At 36.5% G+C, this 18,247-nt stretch overlaps 1 protein-coding gene across 2 annotated transcripts in view; it reads left to right on the top strand.

The window, feature by feature from the left end:
- The window catches only part of tef (TEF transcription factor, PAR bZIP family member), a 35,001-nt gene extending 18,063 nt beyond the window's left edge, over positions 1–16,938 (top strand). Inside the window, exons 1-5 of one of the 2 annotated variants that reach the window (XM_008110746.3) lie at positions 102–396; positions 4,777–5,106; positions 6,785–7,005; positions 7,622–7,833; positions 9,975–16,938. In XM_008110746.3, the coding sequence (XP_008108953.2) occupies positions 102–396; positions 4,777–5,106; positions 6,785–7,005; positions 7,622–7,833; positions 9,975–9,996 (1,080 nt within the window). In that variant the 3' untranslated portion in view covers positions 9,997–16,938. Of the gene's footprint in view, positions 1–101; positions 397–4,776; positions 5,107–6,784; positions 7,006–7,621; positions 7,834–9,974 lie in introns of those variants that run through there. The other variant, XM_003220993.4, reaches the window with a different exon arrangement.
- The last annotated feature ends 1,309 nt before the right edge of the window (positions 16,939–18,247 follow it).

Here is an 18,247-nt window from a genome sequence, read left to right as displayed (position 1 = left end):
CCGGCCCCGCCCTTCAAGCGGCTTAACCAATCGCGGGGCGGGAACGGTGGCGCTTATGAATAATAAATAACCTTGGGGCCCCGGGAGGGGAGAGGCAGCGCATGCGTAGTCGTTGGTGTTGGCGGGGTTTTTTTTTCCTTCGGTCCTGTCCTTTTAAACTCCTCCTCCCTTGGCCGCCTCAGCGCGCCCGGGGGTCTATCTCTCGGGGCTTCGGCGGCGGGTTGGCGGGTCTGTCGGTCGCGGGGAGCATGTCCGTCCGGGCCGAGGCTCAGGAGCCGGCGGCGGGGGACGCGGTGGTCGCCGTCGCCGCCTCACAGCCAGAGCGGGGCCTGGCTGGGGCCTTCCCCTTGGTGCTGAAGAAGCTCATGGAAAACCCGCCGCGGGAGGCGCGCCTCGGTAAGGGAAGGGCCTCGAGCGCTGAGGGAGGGAGGGAGAGAAGGCGCCTCCATGTTGTGGTGGGAAGAGAGGGAGGGGAGTAGGTCCTCGGTATCCGCGTCCCTGTTCGTTTCTCTGCTCACTTCCTGCGTGTTTAAGGCTGTAGTGCAGGCCTTCAGCCCTCCCTCCAGGTGTTTTGGACTTCAACTCCCACCGTTCCTAACAGCCTCGGGCCCTTTCCCCCTCAGCCGCTAAGCTGAAAGGGCTTGAGGCTGTTAGGAACAGTGGGAGTTGCAGTCCAAAACACTTGGAGGGAGGGTCCAAGTTTGCTCAGGCCTGATCTACACTGTACAATTAATACAAAATGTGATACCACTTTAACTGCCAGGGAGTTTTACCTGGGTGAGGCTTTCCTGCACCAGCCCCCTTTGGCAAAGTAGTTGTAAAACTCCAACTCCCACGATTCCATAATATATAGCCATGACAGTTAAACTAGTGTCAAGTAGGTAAAGGTTTCCCCTGACGTTAAGTCCAGTCGTGTCCGACTCTGGGGCTTGGTGCTCATCTCCATTTCGAAGCCGAAGAGCTGGCGTTGTCCGTAGACACCTCCAAGGTCATGTGGCCAGCATGACTGCATGGAATGTCATTACCTTCCCACCGGAGCGGTACCTATTGATCTACTCACATTTGCATGTTTTCGAACTGCTAGGTTGGCAGCAGCTGAAGCTAACAGGGGGCACTCACTCCGCTCCCCGGATTTGAACCTGGGACCTTTCGGTCTGCAAGTTCAGCAGCTTAGTGCTTTAACACACAGCCACCGGAGGCTCCAAACTACTGTCAAACGGCATTAATTTTACAGTATAGGTGCACTCCCCCCCCCCCCCCGCCCTGAGTCAATGTGTATAGGAACACAGCCAACAATTATTATTTTTGTTGTTGTTGTGATTATTATTACTATTTTATTCTAGCAAGCCCTCCCCATGGATCCAGGTGGGGAGCAGCAGCATATTTTAATGCAACATGAAGTGCCCATTGAAAATGCATAACACATAAACCAGTTAAAACTTCATGTTTTCATCCTGGGATTTTGTAGTTTGGTTATTTATTTATTTATTGCAATTTGTAATGTAGTTGAAAACACAAACAAAGCATTATATTAAATGTCCTTTGACCAGTAGCTGGCCACTTGGAGTGCCTCTGGTGTTGCTGTAAGAAGGTCCTTCATTGTGCACGTGGCAGGACTCAGGCTGCATTGTAGTAGGTGGTCTGTGGTTTGCTCTTCTCCACACTCACATGTTGTGGACTCCACTTTTCTTAAGGTTGGCTCTGCATCTCGTGGTGCCAGCGCCTTCCAAGTTGCCCAGTTGTCTGTGTGCCCAGGAAGGAGTCTCTCATCTGGCGTTACCACTGATTGAATTTCCATGTTTTAGTCTGCCACTTTTGGACTCCTGTTTGCTGAAGCTTGCCCCCTTCACAATATGATATCCTTTCCGATATTTAAACACACTATCATACTTACCCTGGGAATAAGCTCCATGGAACACCTCAAGATTATTTTCCATGTATTGGGCAACACTTGGCTGGAATCACAGAGTCTGTCCTACAGTGTCTCAGGAAAATGTTTTAATTGCTGTTTCCAGATAGTCTGGCTGCAGCTTCCAAACCACAGCCAGGAGGAGCCTATACACTTTCCCCTCCCTTGAGACAACAGATGGGAATTCACAAGGGGGAGATGTGGTTCACAGTGTTGTTATTGTAGCAGATATTCTAGCAGATATTGAAAGCTCTATTGCCAAGAGAGGGAAAGAGATAATGTGTTTGTTATGACTTCTAGTACTTAAGGAATCCAGACTGAAAATGTTTTTGACAAATAATAGCATGTGGTAGGTAGGAAATTGCCCTACCTAAGGGGAGTGGGGAGTTAGGCAGATCTAGATAAATATTTCTCCATCTGCATTCCAAAATGGACTTCAATGTAAATCTCTGAGATTCACTTCTAGATGTGTCTTGCTATGTATCTGTTATGATATCTGCTGGACAAGGCTGAAAGCTTGTTCGATCATCTCCCCTCCTTCCCCATGAATTGAATAATAAAATTTCTTCCCTTGTGATGTGAGAAAAGAAGACTTAATATCAAAATATCAGTCTTCCTATAGTTTTTTAAAATTTGTTTTTATTAATTTATCAATCCAAATGTACAAGCTCACATTTTCCTCATTCTACAATATTTCAAACACATCACGTTGCATACAATCCGACAACAACAAAAAAAAAATCAAGAACATCCCCAAGCATATTTCCCATCAGTCTTTTAACTTTTCTATTACAACTTCACTATACATCTCTCCACTACACACCCTTCATCTACCTATACATGTTTTATCTTCAATATTATTATCATTAATTTATAATTCAAAATGTATAAGTATACTATAGTCTTCCTATAGTTTTGAACATTTAATTACTCAATTCAAGTTACCAAACTTTTGTTTTTTTATCCATGTTCCTCCTAATCTTTGACAGCATCTGCTTTATATGAGAGAGTTCAGAATGACTGGAGTACTGTTGGCACTGTGTATATGTGTCTTATGACAACCTCAAAATGTTCATAGTGTTTTCTTATGCAAGGAGCACGCAAATATATTTTGCCACTGTCTTCTGAAAAATAGTCTATAGCACTTGGGATTCCTTGACATTCTCCTATCCAGATTCTAACCAAGGCTGATCCTTTTAGTTTTCAAAATGAAAATAATTTAATATTTATTACTTTTCTGCCATAAAGGTTTGGAAGGAAAGGTACATTTTAAAAGACCAGCGATCCATTTTAATTTGAGCTTTTAACCTGTGCCTTATATTTTACCGTACATGTATGTAGAGGAGTAATCACTGGTGCTGAAATCTAACCATATCTGTCACCAGAATATTAATACAGGTTGACCATCCATTGTTATCTTTGCAATGGGGAGAGATGCAAGGATCTGTGAAATGACAGTAGACATATATTTTTGCCAAGTACTAAGCTTGGATTCTCATTATTTCACGGATCCCCAATCTGTTTCTAGCCTTGTGTCTCATACACAACACAATGAACAAGATGCAAGGCTGGAGACAGAAGTGACAATCTGTAGTGAGAGTTGCTGATTAAATTTATATTAAAATATTTAAAATATTGTATAAATTTATCTTCAAATTATTCGTATAAGGTGTATATGAAGCATAAATTTCATGTTTAGACTTGGTTTCTGTCAGAGGTATCTCATTATGTACATACAGTATATACAATTCCAGATTTTCCAAAATCCAAAAATATCCAAAATTTAAAACACTGATAATCCTAAGTATATTGAATAAGGGATACCCAACTTGAACTCAATTTTTTACTGGAAGGGAGGGGATGGTAAAATATTGTTTTATTTTTGTATGAGCTTTAAACCTTAAACTTACTTCTGATTCAGTACAGAGTGATTATAAAATGCTCAGTAATATAGTTTTGGCCTATATGTAGGTTTTCAAAGATGTGTAGTGATTTTCTCCCCCCACCCCCATAGATTTAGTTTCTACTTTCCTCGGAGTAAATTCCATAGTGCGACTTGCTTATGAACAAGCATGCACAGAATGCTTTTTAATTGTTTTGTAATGTTATCATTTCATGTGATTAAAAATTACATATTACTAATGACTGTTTTGTCACTTATTTACCATGTTATTGTGCCTTACATATGTGAATTGGCCATAAATTGGCTTGTAAAAAATTACAGTACTTTAAAAAATAATTGGTTACAGATTTAGCTTTGCTTTATCAAGGTTATTTTGTATCACTCTGGTTGCAACTACGAAACAGAAGTCATAGGGCCCTTCCACACAGCCATATAACCCAGAAGATCAAGGCAGATAATCCACAATATCTTCTTTGCATGGATTATCTGAGTCCATACTGCCATATAATCCAGTTCACTTTGGATTTTATACAGCTGTGTGGAAGGGACTACAGTTATCTGAATCCACACTGCCATATAATCCAATTCAGTGTAGTTTTTATACATCTTTGTGGAAGGGGCCATAGAGTTTCCTGTTAGTTCCATCTCGTCTAGTCCCTAGCCGGTCTCAACGCTGTTTAGTTTCTCCCAGTTTGGTGTAGTCTGTTCTTTGACTGCATCTTGGATCATGTGATATTCTTTAGAAACTGGATACTAGACATGTATTTTGTAGAAATAGGTTTTAATATGTGTATTTTATATAATGATCATATGTTTTTAGCTATGTTGTAACTTGCCTTGGGCCATGGGGAGAGGCGAGTAAAAAATAAAATAGTAATAATAATTTTGTGTAAACCAATACTAATTTAAAATCAATATTAAGCATTATTCTTCAGAAGGTTAAGATATTTTGTTTCTTTTATAGATAAAGAGAAAAAAGAAAAGCTTGAGGAAGATGAAGCAGCAGCAGCTAGTACAATGGCAGTTTCTGCCTCCCTTATGCCTCCCATCTGGGACAAAACTATTCCCTACGATGGAGAGTCTTTCCATCTGGAGTACATGGATTTGGATGAATTCCTATTAGAGAATGGAATCCCTTCCAGTCCTAATCACCTGGATCTGAATCAGAATCCGCTCCTGCCTGTTGCTGAGTTAGAGGGAAAAGAACCTGCCAGTGCTCCTGCTACTGCCGCCACCACACCCTCATCATCTTCCACAGTGGTTTTCCAACCATCGGAAACTACCACAAGTTCAGGTATGTATAATGCAAAAGTGAAAAGTAGCATATCTTACAAAATTGTTAATTAATATAGTTTTCTTGTTAAGAAATATAGGGTTTTTTTTGCAGAATCAGACATCAAATATTGTTTTTGTTTGTCTTGCAGCTTCAACTAATTAAAGTTTTTTTCTTCATTGCAAAAATGACATTTGCTGTTGTTTTTTCAGAAGTCTAAATAAAACTGCAGCCTGATACACACTTCTAAAAAGCATTTGAATTACTTTAAAGCTGCTCTACCCTTACTAAATGGTACACCATAGAGGGCACTTTTCAGATACAACAGCCATAGTAGTAAGCTTACAAGATCTTTTTGTAAGGCTGGTTTTACTCAACTGCAAATTTATTGGTTAGAAGCAGTCCCCGCAGCTGAAGTTATTCTAGACAGTGATACCCATAGATTAGCACCAATTTCCTTGAAATAATAACTATTTTATGCTGAAAGATATACATTAGAATTGCATTAAATATGTATATATACGTCTTTGAATGATGTAAAAAGGTTATTTTTTGTTCATCCATCAATGAAAATTGAATCTAAATAAATTTCTGTGTTTCTTTCAGGCTGCCTAGTTCTCAAAACCTCTCTTTCACTCAGTACTTTAAACCTACAATAGCCCATTATATATTTAGAATCCCATGGAAGTATCAAAATGTACTCAGAATCAATTAATTAAATACCTTTTGCTTCTGCATGTTAAATTAAAGTTCTTTCCATGTACAGCCAAATTCCAAGGTACTAGAAAATAGCAACCATTAAGGGTCACATCTTTAAACAGATGTTTAGTGAGTATGCATATGGCACCTTAGGAGAGCGATGGAAGAGAGCCAGCATGATGTAATGGTTTGAGCATTAGACTATAACTCCAAAGGCTAGGGACTGAATCCCTGCATATTCATGGAAGCTCACTGGGTGGCCTTGGGCAAGTCACACTCTCTTAGCCTCAGAGGAAGGCAAAGGCAAACGTCCTCTGAACAAATTTCAGGAAGAAAGTCACATGTTAGAGTTGCCCTGTTGTAGCCACAAGTGGAAAACAACTTGAAGGCACACATCAAGAGTGGTGCGTCTAAGTGTGCATCTACACTTCACAATGAATGCAGTTTGACACCACTTTAACTGCCATAGCTCTTTGCAGTGGAATCCTGGGCGTTGTACTTTGGAGAGGCTCCAGTACTTTTTGACAATGAAAGTTAACGCATTTGTAAAACTACAATTGCCAGATTTCATACCATTGAGCCATGGCAGTTAAAGTGGTGTCAGGTTGCACTCTAAAATGTAAATTCAACCTTAGTATCATGTATTTCTTTTCACAGGAATAGACATATGGAGCTGATGCAGCTGAAAATGCTATTTTGTGTACCTAAATGATAGCTTAGTTATTCTACTGTAACTAAGCTTAAGTAAATATATTGAAATAATTACATGTTTTCTTCCTTTATTTCTTTCCTCTTTTCTGATTGTCTCCCTTGACTCTAGATAGTAAGTATCTGAAGGGGCATGGGTTTTTGCTCTCATTCTTTGTGAAGTGCTGTGTTAATTGGAGGGATCTGAATAAATAATTATCTTTCCTCAGTGGGCTCCTTTTGACTCTTTGCTTTCTTTGTTGCTCTTTTTCTCATGCTGATGTGCTATTGTGATGTCTCTTTCCTTTATCAGAGTCCTCACCAGAAAACGAGAGACTGACTCCCAGTCCAGTTGATCCAGATTGTGTTGAGATTGATGTGAATTTCAACCCCGATCCTGCTGATTTAGTGCTGTCCAGTGTGCCTGGAGGGGAGCTCTTCAACCCTAGAAAGCACAAGTTTGCCGAGGAGGACCTGAAACCACAGCCCATGATTAAAAAAGCCAAGAAAGTGTTTGTTCCAGATGATCAAAAGGTAACAAGTTTACTTTATTATAGCATTGGGGTGGAGTGTTGCATTAAAATACTTTACTGTGTTTCTTTAAGATGGGTGTAACATTCAAAAGTTTCTTGTAATAAGGTTTGTCCATGACAAAGTAGACTTTTCAAATCTGTTGCTCTATTTTATAGTACTGGTATTTGTCATAGTTGGGTGATAATTTTTTGTATCTAGTGTCTCTATTCTTGTATCTTCCGAAAAATGACAATGTATCCTCTTACATGCATGTACATTGTATATGTAGATAATTTACATATGATGGTTAAAAATTTAGGCAAGTGTATTTTCCTTTAGTGTTTTTAAGCAAATAAAAGCTAGGTGCACTAAAGTACATTATGTTAATATTTTGAGTTGTTGAAATGGATGGTCATCACTGAGGCTGTTAATGGACTGATGTGGTACATTCTGTCTGATTGGTCCTAGATGAAATTTCAGAGTAACGTCAAACCTCACATACCGTGTTATGGCAGTCTAGAGGTTACCATAGCATGATTAGCAATATCCTGTAGGTTGGGATTGCAGCTGTAGCTAGTCAGAGTTTTATGGGTTTTTGATATTTGTACAAAACAGTTAAATCAGTTATTTCCCCCAGGATGAAAAATATTGGACAAGGCGGAAGAAGAACAATGTGGCAGCTAAGCGATCTCGTGATGCTCGACGTCTGAAAGAGAATCAGATCACAGTCCGAGCTGCCTTTCTGGAGAAGGAGAATACAGCATTGAGGACCGAGGTTGCAGAGTTGCGGAAGGAAATGGGAAAATGCAAGAACATTGTCTCTAAATATGAAAGCAGATATGGGCCCTTGTAAGCAAACCCTTTTTTCCTTACTCTGTCCCTTGGGTTGCTCTTATTTCTATAGAGACTCATAGAAGCAATGTTTGTGTCACCACTGTATCCTGAACCAAAATCCATTTCTACTGACACAACTTGGTCAAATTCATTGTGATCTTTATGTTGCAATATGTTAGTTTGCAATAGTTAAACACATTTTGAACTTCACATTTCTAATCAAATAACACTAATTTGGTGATAAGTCAAGATAAACTTGTCTAGTTTGCTAAATTAGCAGCATTTTAACTTGGATTGGAAGGAAATTACTACATTTTACTTCCACTTGTGTTCCTTCAAAATAAAACTGGTGCTGGGAGAACAAAATATGTGGGAAAATTGAAATGCAGGTTTAATAACAGTATTCTATTAAAGGAAAAAAATCATATTTTGATTTTGTAAGAAAATACTGATTAGTGAGTGTGTTGCAGTTGTATTACTTCTTAAAAGTAATTGCCCTTTTGTACTTGAAAGGCAGGGAATCTCAAGTCCTTCTTCTTTGAAGCTTAGGGCCTTTCCACACAGCCATTTAATCCAGAATGTTGAGGCAGATAATCCACAATAACTGCTTTGAACTGGAATATCTGAGTTCACACTGCTAGATAATCCAGTTCAATCTAGATTTTATACAGCTGTGTGGAAGGGACCTTTGTGCTATCAGTAAGACTTTGAAAGTAAGATATGCTTGCATTTTGGTCCCATCCTTTTGGCATTGACTACCCACCCTGGAATGTGGCCCTTGAGAAATTTGCTGAATTTGTGATTTATCATCCTTGATATACTCTAAGCCACTCCTCTAAACGGACTGATTTGCAGGTTCTTACTTATGAGTTGAGACCATTTCTCTCTAAATTTCTTTTGAACCCTCCCCCCCCCCCCCAAAAAAAAAAACAAACATAACATAAATGAAGAATGAAATGGATTCACTTGAACTGTCAGGCTTGTTTCTAAAATAACTTTGTACATTTCATTCTTCAGAGAAGTGAATGGCTCTTATTTCTGTTGGCAGTAATATGGTAGTATGTCTTACCATAGTATAAGAACAGTATGAGTATTGGGATAGCTTTGACTTAGACTAATCAAACTCATGCTTTTTAATATTCTTAACTCAGATCTCCTAACCTAGTATGAGGAGGAACCATGTCACCTTGATGCAAACTATTTAATTTTATTACATCTTGGACTGTTTTACACATTGTTTCTCTGACAGCTATTGCTTTTGTTGCTATTGATTTGGCTCTTATCTTGAAAGGAGCACTCAAAGCTCTTCCTATTTCTTTTAACTGCTGACAATATCTACTCTCTGGCAAACTAGAATATAGTTGTGTGTAATATCAGACTTTCCCAAAAGCCATTAGTTGTAATAACTTCAATAAGACAGATGTTATTGGGTATTAGCATAATTTTATCAACGCCTTTTCATATATATATATATATATATATGAATGTGGATAATTGTTTGTTCAAAACTACTGTGTTATGAAAAAAACCCAGTATATCAAAGTCTTAATCTGTCACTTGGAGAATGAAGCCTGAATGTTGACTCTCCATTCACGATAATTAAAAGTGGTTGTTGAAGATGAGGCATTGCTTTTATTCTAGGTTAAGAGTATCTCAGTATGCTATAGCCAATAGTTACTTTTTTGCTCAGGTTTCTTCTGCACTGTCCTATATCCCAGGATCTGAGTCCAGGTTATCTGCTTTGAACTGATTTATATTAGTCTCCACTGCTATATGATCTGGGATAGGAAGATAATGTGGGATTTGATCCTGAGATATAAGGGCAATGTAGAAGGGGCCTCAGTCTTTGTTCATTACAAAGGTCAAGTCAGTAAGTACTGCCAGGAGTAATGGTCTATAGTTAAGACAAACTCTGGTTCTTGGTATGGTAATGGGAAGAGGTCTAATTCTTTGTATATTAAAATACATTGACTAGAATTGTTATTTCCCTTTAAATTGTTATTTGTTTCACTGGGCCCTGCCTTTACAACTCACAATAAATATTGCAAACGTTATTTCTCATCTAATGGGGGACTTGTGGGATCCCTGGGATATCAGTGTAACAATATGATGCCATATAAATATATAGTCACATTTTTGCTTTGCTTTGTTCAAAGTGACTTATCCGATTCCGAGTGATGCAGCTTTAAAGACTCTTAAAATCTCAAAGAAAATAAAAACTACACATGAAACAACCTGCCACCAGAATGAACAAAGAAAGATGTGAGGTATTCTACACAAACAACCGATGACCCTGCTTCCCTGCAAGTATCTCAGCTGAACTAGGGCTGAGCATGATGAAAAGTCTAAGGTCTCTATTCTTACAACTTCTTTTTGTATTGCCATTTCCCCTTGTAACCAGCGTTTGCAGTACAGCTCTTCACCTACACATGGTGCTCAAGTCAATGAGTTCAGTTTGAAGAAGTAATGATTTTGTACGATAACATATAGATGGGGGAATGAGAAATCATAACTGAAAAAAAAAACATTTTGCTTTGTTTTTCTTTTCCTCATCTACTCTGTATTTTAGAATCAATGTTAATCTTGCAACTAAATCCTACTAAATATTTGTATCTTGCATAGAACATGATTGAAGAAAACATACATACATACATACATATATATATATATATATATATATATATATATATATATATATATAAAAACAAACAAAAAAGAGATCCATTTTGATGTAATATACGCCCTGCATATTGACTTAGTTGAAAATAGCCAGCACCCAATATGCCCCATTACATGTTAGCAAGTAAGATGCATCTTATTTTCTCAGCAGATAAAAGCTGACACTAGGTTTTCAAAATTAGCACTTTCACTTCAGCTTGTTCACCTCTGGCAATACTGTTGGAAAACTACCATATTGTAATCGCATGCTGATGCATTTTCACAGTCTAATCACTATAAACATTAAAAGATACTTCTGTTTCATTATTTTCATAAACAGAATTTAACTAGCTGTGAATGAGGAGCAAGTGTTCTCACTACCTGATTTTCTTTTCTTGGAATACATAACATAAAGTACTTTGGAGTTTGCCATCAAAATCAGGATTGTCTTTTGATTTTTTCAGCTGTAAATGTATTTAATACCAACTTTAATCTTGTTCCTAACCCTATACACTTCTAGAGACAAAATTAGCAACATCTGCCCAAGATCCTGCAGTCAAATACATAGCTATGATGGTGCAATTATACCTCCCCATGCTACCACTCTCTTTTTCTGTTGTACCATGTCCCACTGCCAAGAGAGGGCTAGAATTATCATTACTACCCCTTTCTCCAGCACTTTCAGAATGACTCATTGGGTTGGGATGGGAGGCCTGGATTGTTTAAAAGTTAGGGACACTTTCAATAGTTGTGATACCACAACAACTGTAAAATTGAATTAGTGCATTTATGATGTCATAAATTGGGCTTACTCTGTTGTAATTATTTAACAGAATACCAGCCATTTACACTAGAGTCTCACTTATCCGACATAAACGGGCTGGCAGAACATTGGATAAGCGAACATGTTGGATAATAAGGAGGGACTAAGGAAAAGCTTATTAAACATCAAATTACATTTTGATTTTACACATTTACCAAAACATCATATTTTACAACAAATTAACAGAAAATGCAGTTCAATACACAGTAACGTTATATAGTCTTTACCGATTTTATGAATTTAGCACCAAAACATTGCAATGTATTGAAAATACTGACTATAAAAACATTGGCTACTAACAAATTGACTACAAATAAAGATAGAATTGCCTAAAATGAACTTACAGTAACAACATTGATGAAAATTAAATCCGTAAAAAGTCAGTCCTTGCTTCCTAGAAAAACAGTTGTGGATCTGGGTGGGAGGCAGATTGCGTTGGATAATCCAGGACATTGGATAAGCGAATGTTGGATAAGTGAGACTACAGTATATTTTTTCCCTGTCCACTTTCATGTGAGAAATTTTTAAGTTCTTGACTTAAGATGTGAATTGAGCTCACAAACCTAATACATCAGACAGAACTCAGTGGAATATTTCTTGGATCAATATCAACGAAGAAGTATTTTATTGATAGGCAGTGTCGGTAGCAAAGTAGGATGCTAAAAAATAATTTCTACTTCATCTTAAATGTGACCTAAGGGTATATTAAAGTTATAGTGGTAGAATAATTATGTGGATCTATTTGTTAATATTAACACTGTTCATCATATTTGAGGAACCTTTGGAGGTGAAATGTTCCACTATTCTGAAAGGTGGGAGACTGCCAAGTAGACACTTTCAGGATTTTAAAAAGAAATTACTTATGAAAATAGATTAAATTCTTACTGATTTGTCTAGAAGACATATGGCTGAATAAGCAGCTTTCCATGAGTTGACTGGAACAGCATACAGTAGCTTCAAGTAGCTAAAATGATGTTATAGATTTAGGAACTAGAACTGAGAAGCAAGTCTCAATTTTTTTTTGCTGATAGTGCTGAATTTAGAAAATAATGAAATAACTTGTTGTTTTCAGAGTAACTTGGCAATCCTACTTGGAAGTAGATTTTATTTCTTCCTGACTAATATTCCAATACGCATTGTTTTTAAACATCTTGACTGTGGACTGTTAAAAGCTCTAAAATCTTTGAGAGCATCAGCATAAATATGAATCAGTATACCAGAATCATAGTGCTAGTTTAAAAACTGAGCCTTTCTTAGCAATTTAGAATATAGACCCAGATTTGCAGGCTTTGTGTTTACAGTGACTCTGTACATATCTTTTGTTCATCAATTAGTTCTTTGTAGATTTTGCAGCTGAATAGTATAATTAAATGCAGTCTGTCTTTAATTCTGACACTGTCATAGCAGAAATACTAAAATATTTTGGTTCTATTACATTCCTTTTCTTTTACTCAAAAGGTGCCATAGTAGTGATGATACTACTCTTGTACATATCAGACAGCAATATTACACTGTGTTTAATACAGTATTGTAAGACAATTAACATCGCAGTTCAATTACCACATTTTCTCTGTATAGATAGTCACTTGGGATACTTACAATCATATTATTCGTTGCTGCAAAATGGTACAAAGTTTCTATGCAAGTGCAACTCAACCTGTGTGTAGAAAAATGTACAGGAGTTCTAACCTTTGATTTTTCTCAGCCCAGAACAAGCATGGAGAAAATCATGTTTCTTAATAACTTTTTAAGACTGCAGTCCTGTATACACATAGCTGGCTAATAGTTACGTTAAACTCAATTGGGCTCATTTTAGTCTAGGCAGGTATAGGATCATATTGTTCATATTTTTTCTTAAATGCTATAAGAGGTTGATTTAAATTATGAGCATAATTAGATCTGCAATCTTTTTCATTTTATAGCTGTTTCTCCAGTGACCCACCTACGATGATATCAGTGTGGAAAAAAAGCCCTTGCAGTAATGTTTAAAGTTATTTCTCCAAAGTAGTACAGAATGCATGTAGTAGGTGTGCAAACTTTACTACATCCTGCTTATTTCAATACATGACCTTCTAGAGATAGTTAAAGTATGATCTCCATTATTGTAGAGCTTGCTAGAAACAGCTTTTAGGCAAAAACATGTCTAGATACTCAGTTGCTAACCACATGCTGCTGAAAAGCCATGGGATAACCACTTCCAGATATATTCTAAATGTTAGTAATAAAAATATATACATAAGCAAAATCTGTATAATAGTGAACTTGTTAGGTAGTTTCATGTTACATTGTCATCTCTTTATAAACTAGAGGATGACATGTTCATGCTAAGTGAATTACATCCATAGATTAAACACTTTGTGATGTTTAAAATATTTTAGAAGCTGATCCTATTCATAAAAAATATTTGCTGTGTGTAGGCTTAGTGTAAGCATTTCACCTCTGTTTAGTTGGTTTTGCATATTTATGGTGAGGCTTTACTTGGAGCTAGAGCAATGGGTTAAATTTATGGGACAATTCGTAGTGGTTCTTGTAATCTTTGTGCAGGTTTCATGTGAAATTTTGATAGACCTTTTTCTCATTACTCTTGTAACATTTGTTTAATAAATAACGGGACATACTTAGTGCTGTGGATAATGAAGCATTTATACGCTTTGATAATACCTGTGATATTAATATTGGTTGCTGTTTTGTATAACTGTTGACATTCTAGTGACTTAGTGGATTTTTTTTCTCTATAAATAGTTTTGTTTGGCCTTTTTCCATATCTCTTCCGTGCTGCATTGTGCTGTGCTGTCTGGAATAACCAAGTAATATATTTCCATAATATAGTGAGATACTTCCTAGTGGGCAGTTCTATCCTGTGTCAAGTGTCAAGGTAGTCATAAGCAGTGGTGAGAGCTTAGAAATATACGGAAAAATATACTGAAAAGGTATTAGCACATTAACATCAAAATATGTGTAAAGTTTGAATGTGATGAAAATGCATCCTGTAATTGCATTTTACAAAAAAAATTACAATATTTCAGCGATTCTAAGACATCATTGACTCTAAGATGCACATTAATTTCTGCACCATCAACAGAAAGAAAACTTTTAATATATATTCTAAGGTGCACTGTTTTTCAAAATGTTTATTGGGGAGGGGGAGTATCTCTTAGAATCTATAAAATACAGTATTCTTTTATGTTCAGCTGTCCATAATCTCTCCTCTAAAGGATTGGTTTGGCACTTTAAAAAAATATCTACCTTTTCACCCCTTGCCTCCTGAGGCACAGTGACAAAGAGGTAGAAAGCTGAACCGACATTCAGTTCACTGATACAGGTCTCATTTAATCTGAGAAAAAGAAAATAATCCAGGTGCACCATGTAGGCGTGCTCTTTCTACATTTCAGCTCTCTTTCCCATATTTGCTACACAAACTTGAATAAATATGATTATTTTCCTGGCATTATAGTAGATGTGCAAGGCATTTTCTCATTTAGTTTCACAGTATGTGTTTCTAGAGCAAATCATAGGTATTTGTTTTGTTGTACCTGAATGAAGTCATGCAAGGAAGAGTGAAAATATAAAAGCAGTGATTCTTGTTGTGGATGTTTTGTATTCTGTTAATTGGAGCTCATTTATAATAAGAATTACTTTCAAGGTGAAAGCTTGTCATATTAGCAAAGCTGGTCAACTCTTTATAGCAGCAAAAAGTATTGAAAGTTGGGAAGAAAAGTGAGCTATATTCTAGAAATTTGATATGAAATCCCTACTTAGTCTATTAATGACAACTTCTTGCTTGGAAGTGTAGGAATGATTTCCTGTTAAATTTTACAGAATTTGTCAGCATGCCAGCCTTTCAGAGTGAAACTAGAAATAAGATGGCTCTTCTCCTCCTTTCTCCCATCCCTCTCTTTTCCCTTTAGATAAAATAGCAATCAATGTGCATTGATACATTGACTGGTTTAGTGCTTAGTAGGGTCCAGAACAGCGGAACTGTTTTATTTGTACATTTGTGTCTAATATATGGTGATTAATATTATTCAAATATTGTATTTTGTATTACAGAGTATGTAAATACATTTTAATCTCAGTCCTCATGGAGTAATAAGTGCTTCCAATGTAATCTCTGCAAACATATTCAAAATATAGCATGGCTTGAGATTAATTTTTTCCTCAGAAATTCACAGAAATCAAAATTAAATTGATAGGGAGTTTTGGTTTGTGATGCTTTCTATTTACAAAATAATACATTATAAAAGCAGAGAATGTGAGTATTGGGATAGGAGGTATTTCTACAACCACTGAATTTATTCAAAGTAGTACTCAAGCCATCTTATTTGGAGTCAAGTCAGTCTGCCATTTAGCACTATTCCTGCATGATGTTCTGTTGACAAAAGCATATGGCAACTTCAGAAATGCATACAGTTCTGCATTGTGTCTTAATTCAGTGCTTTTGGCATCTTCCATTGATCTGTTGTGAATTTCTATTTGTTTAGTTAGGATTATGATAGCTGATCTAATCTGTGGTATTACTATATTCCTTTATTTAATCAAATGTTTCAGTAAATAGAATTTCTGCTTGACTTGACTCTTGACAGCAACATTTCATTAAATGCTTCATCGAGCAGTTGGATCTTTTGACAAAATGGACAGAAACATGACAAATTGATCAGTACAGGGTGGATCACTGTGAAAATCATTGTCTCCCTAAAAGACTCTTGAGGGCAGCAATTTCCCCATTACTAACCCCCCAAAATCATTTTTGCCCCAAATACTTTCTAGGCAAGGAGAGGTCTTCTTCACCAAATTTTGGGGGCTTCTCCTACCAAATGTCGTAGTTTTCTGCTGATACAAATTCTTTATCATTGGTATGAAAGTAAAATAACAATAAATCAACTGACTTCATTATCATGTTAGAGAAGGAAGTTCCTTTAAAAATCTTTTTCCAAATAATTGCATGCCTGCAGGGTGTAACTACATGAAACACATGCAGTAAAGCTATTCTAGTAGACTTTCCAGGTGTTAAAGAGTTGTTTCAAATAGTGTTCTTTGCCCTTTCTCTTTAAAGCAAGAAATTAATTCATGTGTTAATTTGTTAATAAAGAGGAAATGGAACTAAATCACAAAAATATCATTTTTATAACCAAAATAAACATTTGTGTTCCTGTATATCTTTAATATCTGAAGCATTTCTCTAGTGTTTCTGGTATGTTTTTTCCTATATATGTGTTTTGTAGATAATCTGTAAAATTCTTTTGAGTCCATAATTAAAGGCACTGTAGGCACTTACAACAAATTCTGTGTTAAAGCTAAAATTGTCTCACTGCTTTCTCCAAATGCTCTTTCCCATGTGTATGTTACCACAGATACTTTGTGTATAATGAAAGCACTTAAATGATCCTCCTTGAGAGGAAAAAAAAATCTATGCTCAAGATCTTCCTGGTATTCACTCTTATTTCTGTTACACTATTACACTATAATACTGAATATGAACTCTCTGATTGTGGAAACTGATTTTTCAGGATATAGTAAACCCTTTCTGCTCAGTGTCTTTTGTAATGCTTTGGGTTTTAATAATGTAAACTTTTCACTGTATTGAATTCTGTTAGCAGTTTTTCATTTTGAAAAAAAAATAAAGTGTATATTCTGTTAAACTATGATTTTTGTCTCTATGTTAGACCCTACACATGAGCCATTACCACATTATTATGCTTTGATACAAAACCTGAAGTTGTTCTAGTTGTGATGGTATTACAAACTAATTTTGGTTATTACTATGGTTTATCGGTTCATTTTCATTCTATTCCTACATTTTAAGGGGTTCATTTTTTATTTAATATCTCGCTTTTCTATCTTCATGGGATTTGTGGGATCTCTGAACATAATTGCTTCTCTCTAAAAGAAATAAAAACATTTACATGCTCTCCTCCTTGGAATATGCCCTAATATGTAATGTTAGTGAAAACATTGTATCCACTAGCGTTTGATTCCAGGACCCAACATGAATTCCAAATAACAGGGATGATCAAGTCTTACTGTATAAAATGGTATTATAAAATAATGTCCCTTACATAAAACTGCAAAATCAAGGTTTGAGATTTGGATTTTTAAAAAAATCCCGAAGCAATCAGTTCTTGAATCTGTGGGTGCAGAGTCCATAGATACTGAGGGGAAACTATATAAAATGTTCTTCAGTAGCCTTTAAAAAAAAAAGAGTGATACAAAAAACAAAGTCTAAATTACAGTAGAGTCTCACTTATCCAAGCTTCACTTATCCAAGGTTCTGTATTAGCCAAGGCAGTCTGCCTTTTAATAGTCATTGTTTTTGTAGTAAATGTTGCAATGTTTTGGTGCTAAATTCATAAATACAGTGATTACTACATAACATTACTGTGTATTGAACTGCTTTTTCTGTCAATTTCTTGTAAAACATGTTTTGGTGCTTAATTTGTAAAATCATAATGTAATTTTATGTTTAATAGCCTTTTTTCTTAATCCCTCTTTATTATCCAAGATTTTCGCTTATCCAAGGTTCTGCCGGCCCATTTATCTTGGATAAGTGAGACTCTACTGTACCAATGAGTACTAGAGCCACCATTAATCTAGAAGAAAGGACCTCTTGGAGAACCTAACTACCTTTATGATGAAGAATCTGTTGATTGTCTAAAATATAATCAATCAATATTAAATTCATCTTATGAACCAGAGGAGTTGTTAAAAGAGTGCTGGAATTCTTCCATAAGGTTTTGGTCCAAAACATATGGAAGACACCAGGCTGAAAAATATGCTCTGCATCAGTGATTCTCAACCTGTGGGTCCCTAGGTGTTTTGGCCTACAACTTCAGAAATCCCAGCCAGTTTACCAGCTGTTAGGATTTCTGGGAGTTGAAGGCCAAAACATTGGGGACCCACAGAATCATAGAATAGTAGAGTTGGAAGAGACCTCATGGGCCATCCAGTCCA

Source organism: Anolis carolinensis, chromosome 5 (genome assembly GCF_035594765.1).
Source record: "Anolis carolinensis isolate JA03-04 chromosome 5, rAnoCar3.1.pri, whole genome shotgun sequence".
Lineage (NCBI taxonomy): Eukaryota > Metazoa > Chordata > Lepidosauria > Squamata > Dactyloidae > Anolis > Anolis carolinensis.
This window is presented reverse-complemented; position numbering and strand designations above follow the sequence as displayed.